Source organism: Sinocyclocheilus anshuiensis, unplaced genomic scaffold (assembly GCF_001515605.1).
Source record: "Sinocyclocheilus anshuiensis isolate Anshui unplaced genomic scaffold, SAMN03320099.WGS_v1.1 scaffold1283, whole genome shotgun sequence".
NCBI lineage: Eukaryota > Metazoa > Chordata > Actinopteri > Cypriniformes > Cyprinidae > Sinocyclocheilus > Sinocyclocheilus anshuiensis.
Window position 1 is genome coordinate 221,080 of NW_015536528.1, and position 7,839 is coordinate 228,918.

Sequence of the window (7,839 nt, forward strand, 5' to 3'; positions counted from 1 at the left end):
TTGTAATGGGTTTTATTGGTTTTGTCTCATCGCGCCGGGACATGGTATCACAGTATGGTAAGGGGCGTAACATTTCCGTCCGACGATTGAGGTATTCGGCCAATCACAACGTACTGGATAACTGGCCAATCAGCGTACATCTCGCTTTTCAAAACGATGAGCTTTGTAAAAATTGACGCGTTTCAGAAAGGCAGGGCATAGAGGAGCAACAATAATGTACAGTATGTGGGAAATAATGTGTTTTTTTAACCTTAAACCGCATAAACACATTGCATTACACCAAATACACCAAATAATGTTCTTTTTAGCAACGTCATATGACCCCTTTAAATGTACGATATTTGCCATTGAGCCAGCGTCAGAATGCAATCTCGGATGGAAGTCTTGATCGTTTGTTTGCTTGAGATGTTGAAGTTTCTTCTGCAGTTTCTTCCGGGCTGAGGACTGGCGAACTTGCGAAGAAATAAGCCTGACTCTGTGGAGAGTTCTCTCCCAGGCGGAAAGTTGCAAATAACTATGTATCTGTTTCAAAGCGAATTAAGTGAGAGTAAAACACTCTCTAAATTATTTTGGGTCGTAAAAGCCATCTAACCTTGCTAAGATGTCTTTGCTGCTATGGTAACCAGAGGCCTGTTCTGCCTCTGGGTGTTAGTCGTGGCTTGGGGGCATTTCACAGACATCCTGACACCCACTCCAGTTGAGTGGTGTATTGGGATATTTGTTAAATATAACAAATAATAATGTGTCTGATTTGTTCAGCCGTTACAATAATAATAATAAATGATTATTGAGCATCAAATTAGCATATTAGAATGATTTTTGAAAGATCTTGTGACACTTAAGATTGGAGTAATGGCAGCTGAAAATTCAGCTTTGCCATCATAAGAATAAATTACATTTGATTACATTGATAAAAAGCTGTATTTCTTATGAAAATGCAGCCTTGGTGAATGGAACCTTGTTTTCACAACAGGATTAAAAAATAAAGGAAAATAAAAAAAATAGCAACTTTTTATCTCATAATTCAGATTCCCCCCCCTCTCAGAATTCTAAATTAAGTATAAAAACTCAAAATTGTGAGATATACACTTACATATAAACTGGCAATTCTGAGAAGAAAAATCCAGATTGTAAGAAATCAAATCACAAATGTGAAAAAAGGTCAGAATTTTGAGATAAAAAGTAGCAATTATATTTTGATTTAGATTTATTCAATGGCAGAAAAATTGAGATGTAATCTCAGAATCCTGAGAAGAAAGTCAGAAAAGTGAGATAAACTCAACTGCAAAGTGTAAACTCTGAACTGCAAGAAAAAAGTTAGAATTTTGAGTTTACATCTGACAATTACCATCTTTTAAATCAGTTTTATTCTGATTTGTTTACATGTCAGAATAATAGTCATGGCCAAAAGTTTTGGCAGTGACATACATTCTGTGTTTTGCAAAGTTTGCTGCTTCAGTATTTGTAGATTATTTTTCCACAGGTTTATAAGCATATCATACGTTTTAAAGGCTTTTATTGGCAAAAAATATGAGTCAATATTTACAGTGTTGACCCTTGTTCTTCATAACCTCTGCAATTCGCTCTGGCATGCTGGATATTAGATTCTGGGCCAAATCCTGACTGATGGCGATCCATTCTTGCCTTATTGATTCTCAGAGTTGATCACAATTTGTGGGCTTCTGCTTGTCAACTCGCCTATTGAGGACTGACCACAGGTTCTCTATGGGATTGAGATCCGGGGAGTTGCCTGGCCAAGGATCCAAAATTTCAATGTAATGATCTTCGAGCCACTTCTTTATCACTCTTGCTTTGCGACATGGTGCTCCATGATGCTGGAAAATGCACAGATCATCACCAAATTGCTCATGGATCGTTGGAAGAAGTCACTCTTGCAGGACGTTTTGATACCATTCTTTATTCATGGCAGTGTTTTTGGGCAGAATTATGAGAGTGCCCACTCCCTTGGTTGAAAAGCAACCCCACACATGGATGGTCTCAGGATGCTTCACTGTTGGCATGTCACAGGATGCACACTCACCTCTCTTCTCCGACCAATCAATTTTTCAGGTGTCCCAAACAGTCGGAAGGGAGCTTCATCAGAGAAAATAACTTTGCACCAGTCCTCTGCTGTCCAATCCTTGTATTTCCTGCAGAATTTCAGTCTGTCCTTGACGTTTTTCTTGGAGAGAAGTGGCTTCTTTGCTGCCCTTCTTGACACCAGGCCGTTGTCCAAAAGTCTTGGCCTCACAAGAAGAACACAATGATTGGAAGCGCTTTTTCCCTCCTTTTATAGCAATCAGTCTGACTAGTACTAGTACTAGTACTAACCTGACTAGTACTCATTCACACTTTCACATGTGCTGCTGATATGATTAGTCAATTAATGTTAGCTGGTCATTTTGTGTCAGGATCAAAAAACAGTTAAATTTTTTATTTTTTTTGTGAAAAGTTCTCTCTTTTTTTGGCCAATTAAGCTTTTAGCAATTATTTAAAATGCATCTGAGCATTCTACACAATAATCTAGAAACAATGTAAATGAACACCACAACAGCTTAAGCAGCAAACTTTGCAAAACACAAAATTTATGTCACTGCAAAAACCTTTGGCCATGACTGGACATCTCTTATTTCAAAAACTATAAAAAATATATTTTGAACAGTAGTATATATCGCAATACTGTTTGACTATATTATCAGTACTGAAATATGTATTTTAGTTTATTAGAAAATTTCAGTCAGTTAAATGGAGAATTAACCTCACTTTACCTGGTGCTCCAGGTGACATATTTGTGGTGCAGTGGGACAACGTGAGGCTGAAAGATCGAGAGACTGAAGGAGCTTTCACCTTCCAGACTGTTCTCTGTCATAACGGGACCATTGTTTTCAGCTACAAAGACGTAAGTCAGGTTCTGCAGTTTAACCAAGATCAATTCAGCACACATATAGCCAGCTGTTGAAATGCTGAGTATTACTATGAAAATGTAATCACCACTTAGAGTTGTTTTCATCAAAACATTGTGAAATAAATTGCTCACAGCCCCATTACCATTGCATATCAAATTTACAAAAGAAGAGTGAATATGATATTGATAGTGTCCAGTTTCCTTCTTTTGACTTTTCATAACAGGTTCCTTTGCCTGTGGAGAAAATCAACTCCACTGAGCATCATTTATGTCACTGCAAAAACCTTTGGCCATGACTGGACATCTTATTTCAAAAACTATAAAAAAAATATTTTGAACAGTAGTATATATCGCAATACTGTTTGACTATATTATCAGTACTGAAATATGTATTTTAGTTTATTAGAAAATTTCAGTCAGTTAAATGGAGAATTAACCTCACTTTACCTGGTGCTCCAGGTGACATATTTGTGGTGCAGTGGGACAACGTGAGGCTGAAAGATCGAGAGACTGAAGGAGCTTTCACCTTCCAGACTGTTCTCTGTCATAACGGGACCATTGTTTTCAGCTACAAAGACGTAAGTCAGGTTCTGCAGTTTAACCAAGATCAATTCAGCACACATATAGCCAGCTGTTGAAATGCTGAGTATTACTATGAAAATGTAATCACCACTTAGAGTTGTTTTCATCAAAACATTGTGAAATAAATTGCTCACAGCCCCATTACCATTGCATATCAAATTTACAAAAGAAGAGTGAATATGATATTGATAGTGTCCAGTTTCCTTCTTTTGACTTTTCATAACAGGTTCCTTTGCCTGTGGAGAAAATCAACTCCACTGAGCATCCAGTGAAAGTGGGACTCTCTGATGCCTTCATGGCTCTTTTGTCTTCTCCACAGTCTCCAGGTCAATTGAGACCTTTAATTTATGGTACATTTACACTGTTATCCTTTTAACCAATACTTCATTGATGTGTCATCAACAGGCGCTAAACGGCAGACTATTTATGAGTACCATCGGGTGGAGATTGACACAACAAAGATTGTCAATATCTCAGCATTTGAGTTTACCCCCTTACCAAGTGAGTAAATCGATCACAGCTTGCCCTTCTCTTCTTTACAACAATCACAATTGCTCACATTGAAAACAAATATTCATGAATTTGACTATTTACAGATTTGCACCCTGACATTAGACATTATATCCTGTTTTATGCTAGCCTGCCTCCAGCACAATTCCTGTGAACAATGTATCCAGTCCAACCTGACATCAGGCTGTGGGTGGTGCAATACTCTACAAAGGTAGCAGCATTAGATCTGAGTATCTGCTGTGTGTTTCTGCAGAATTCAGGTAAGGCATTTGTTCTCTCTTGACAGCTGAATGTATGCATCAATAATCTTTCAGGTGTTCGACTGGAATAGACCGATACAGGCAAGAATGGCTGGACTACAGTTGCTCTGAGGAGGTATGGACAACGAGTCACCAAATATGCCTAAAGATGGTACTCAACCAGAATTAGCTTTTTACTGCTGTGGGTACTGCTGCTGCCGCATCTGCAAAATCCAGTTGCAGTCTTTGACGGCTCAGTGGCGCTTTAACCATAGACTTTGACAAGTTAGCAGACAAACGCTCCAACGTGCAGTTTCATGAGTAGCAGTCAGCTTTGCCTTGCCAATGGACTAGATTTCTCAGCTGCAGTCAGCTAATAATCTAAGAAAAAAACTAAGGTTAAAAAAAATTCATATTCACAGAAGCAAATTACTAACTTATTTGCATTTGTTATTTAGAATGAAATGAGAGCAGCGCACTTTATCCATCTCACTCCACAATAATACAAGTAATCATATATAAAACTCGACAAGTGATCACACTGCATTTGATGTGGAAAACTAATAGCATAATTTTTGTTCATGGGGAAACCCCAACCCCACATAAGAAGTATTAAAATTATTAATTATTATATATATATATATATATATATATAAAGAATTCACTGTAATAAGAACTGCAATGACTTTTTAAAGTTGTTCTGAATTTTGATCCAAAGCACAATCATTCATTATTCTTTACTGTCACTATTAGTCCTGCAGATTCAGTCTTTCACATATTCCATAGCTTATTGTGAATATAAACCTTCAGTTTTGGACACCGCAAAGCTAAAGTGCACCCTATTTCTGCGTTTGGAAATTAATGTTGTAAATTGAGTTCAGCTGAAGTCATTTTCACAAAAGGCTAACATGTAAATAGATATATAATACATATCTCATTAATGACAAAATTCTTAGGCTGAATTGTGTTGACTAATTAATGTTTTATTTTTTACATTTTGGATGGATTCCCCCAACCACACACATGCCAAAACTCATTCTGCATATGAATCACATAAATTAATAACTGTCCTCAGACTTTATAGGCCTAAACGTGTAGCTTTATTAGGCATTTTGGTTGACTACCTACCAGGGTTAGGTCTATATTCTGTCATCATTTACTCTCAAGATGTTTCAAAAGTTTCTTCTGTGTAATCAGATAGATAGATAGATAGATAGATAGATGCTGTAGGTAGGTAGGTATTTGGAAAAATGCCTCACTGTTTTTGTACATGAAATGACAATCAATGGGGTCCAGTGTTGATTTGGGCTAGTGTTGTTATTGTTAACTAAAACTAGTAGAGTTTTCATTCATTAAAATTAAGGTGGAAAAAAATATATATATTAGATAGAAAGCTTAAACTTAAAAAAACTTGAATGAAAATTAGAAATGATGCTATTGCAACTAACTGAAATAAAATAATTTTACCTCAATAAAAAATGAAGGTAATTCAAATATGAATAAAACTATAATAGTATTTAAATAATTTTTAAATAATAGTTTGGACTACATTGATAAAAACAGTTGAAACATTTTTCAAAATATCTTTGCTTTCCATGGAAGAAAGTTATATAGGTTTGGAATTGACATGAGGTAAATGACAATTTTCATTTTCGCATGAACTGTTCTTTAAACAAGTCATTCAGCAACTGTGAATTTCTAGTGCCACCAATCATATGTAAATGTGGCTGTTACTGAGTAACTCTTATAAAATAAAAATCTCAAAACATAATTAGGCAGTCAGAAGAATGATAATCATATTTACTGTATGTCTATTGTATTGTCAGAATAAAGGTTAATAGAAATGGCCATAATACTACTTTAATGATGATGAATCATCATTTACTTCCTGTGGCAATTATGGTGGCTATGTGGGCAATGTTAGAGCCAAAGTGAATGCTGGCTTTTTATTCACACTTCCTTGTATTAAAGCATAATTTGAGTTGGTATGTGCTTGTCTAAGGCAAAAGACACATGTGACGATTATGCACACAGAGGACCAGAGAGTTCAGTCAGCCCTTTTAATTCATCATCGTCAGTGATGACTCCGTCCCCTGCAGCTCAACCCGCTAATACTGTGACCGAAGGTAAGTATGTCCAATAAAAATCTCAATGATACTTAACAACAGACCCTTTAAACCCATCACACTCATAACAGCAGCATTTTTGTGATTACTAAGGATCAGTCTGCATGATTTTTAAGGTCTTTGCGGTCAGCTAGACTGGTAATGTGTGTCTTGTCTTGTGTGCATTGTGCATGCGGCCCTTAAGTTAAAATACTTTTGTTATGTCCTACCTGGTCTTGTGCTTGCATTGCTCTGTACAACAACAGTCTCTTTCCTCCACAGATGACACTAAACTTCTCTTTCACCACAATGGCAATGGTGAGTCAGTTAATGGCTTTGTGCTTCTTGGCTGTTACTCCTTCATGATGAGTATATTTCAGCACTTCTGGAGTCTGAAATCCAGTGGAAAGAGTTTGGCATGATCACAGATTTTATAGAGAAGCTTTTTCATCTAATCCTGTAACTAACTATGTAAGGATATTTAAATTGCTTCTTATCACCATTCCAACACCTTTATTTCTGTTCTTTTTTTTCTAATATTTATTATTATAATAGTGACTAAAAATTCACAGAAATCCAATCCAATCTTGAATTAGATTAATTTGATTTTTCATACCTCCACTGGCAATTTTCTTTAAAAAAGGGTTTTTTTTGCACAAATTAAAATAATTATTATTTTTTTAAAAGTCTAAACAGAATAAGTGTGTGGAAAAATAAACAGTTACTTGAATTAGATTAATTAGATTTTTCATACCTCCAATGGCAATTTTCTTTAAAAAAAGTTTTTTTTTTGCACAAATTAAAATTATTATTATTTTTTTAAAAGTCTAAACAGAATAAGTGTGAGTGGAAAAATAAACAGTTAAAAGTTCTTCTGCATGTGCGGGGTGGGGGGGTGCTTTTTATTCAGCTCAGCTACAGCGATAGCCAGATGCTTTTCTCCATATCAGGGATTTCCTGCACGTCATAAGTTATTACTTCTATGAGTCTGTTTCGGACTTTCTGCGCAAGAGCGTCCTTCCGGCTTTGAGTATGAATGAAACATACACTGCATGAGAGAGTTCAGCGCTCCTGATTCACATCTCCTCATTTTTGGATACGAATAAAACGTCAGGTCATTCGCAGACTATCGATCCTGTCTATTTTAATTTAAATCTAGATTTAAATCTAAAAACCTCTACATGAACACACCTGCCCGAATAAAGTGCAGGGGACGAATTTACATTTTATTAAGTTGGCTTGAGAAAGCCAACTTACTGATCTACTATTTAAAAAGCTGTGAGACCTGCTAAAAGACCAACCAAGCTTAACCCAGAAATTCCAGAAATTTTCCAGCTAAGACTAGGCAACCAGCTTAAGCTGGTTTTAGCTGGTTTTTAGCTGGGTTTTTAGGGTTTTTACTGGGTTTAGCTGGTTTTAAGCTGGTTTTTAGCTGTTTTTTTTTTTTTTTTTTTTTTACCCAACCACACTGTATTAGCATAGAAACATGCAAAAAAAA

General features: G+C 36.1%; 1 protein-coding gene across 1 annotated transcript in view; it reads left to right on the plus strand.

Moving 5' to 3' along the window:
* LOC107694606 (plexin domain-containing protein 1-like) overlaps positions 1–7,839 on the plus strand; it is an 80,927-nt gene that overhangs the window by 15,874 nt on the left and 57,214 nt on the right. The window contains exons 2-10 of the mRNA XM_016494302.1: positions 2,781–2,899; positions 3,130–3,181; positions 3,365–3,483; positions 3,714–3,813; positions 3,893–3,988; positions 4,127–4,208; positions 4,312–4,372; positions 6,239–6,362; positions 6,624–6,659. Coding sequence (XP_016349788.1) covers positions 2,781–2,899; positions 3,130–3,181; positions 3,365–3,483; positions 3,714–3,813; positions 3,893–3,988; positions 4,127–4,208; positions 4,312–4,372; positions 6,239–6,362; positions 6,624–6,659 — 789 coding nt within the window. The remainder of the gene's footprint in view (positions 1–2,780; positions 2,900–3,129; positions 3,182–3,364; positions 3,484–3,713; positions 3,814–3,892; positions 3,989–4,126; positions 4,209–4,311; positions 4,373–6,238; positions 6,363–6,623; positions 6,660–7,839) is intronic.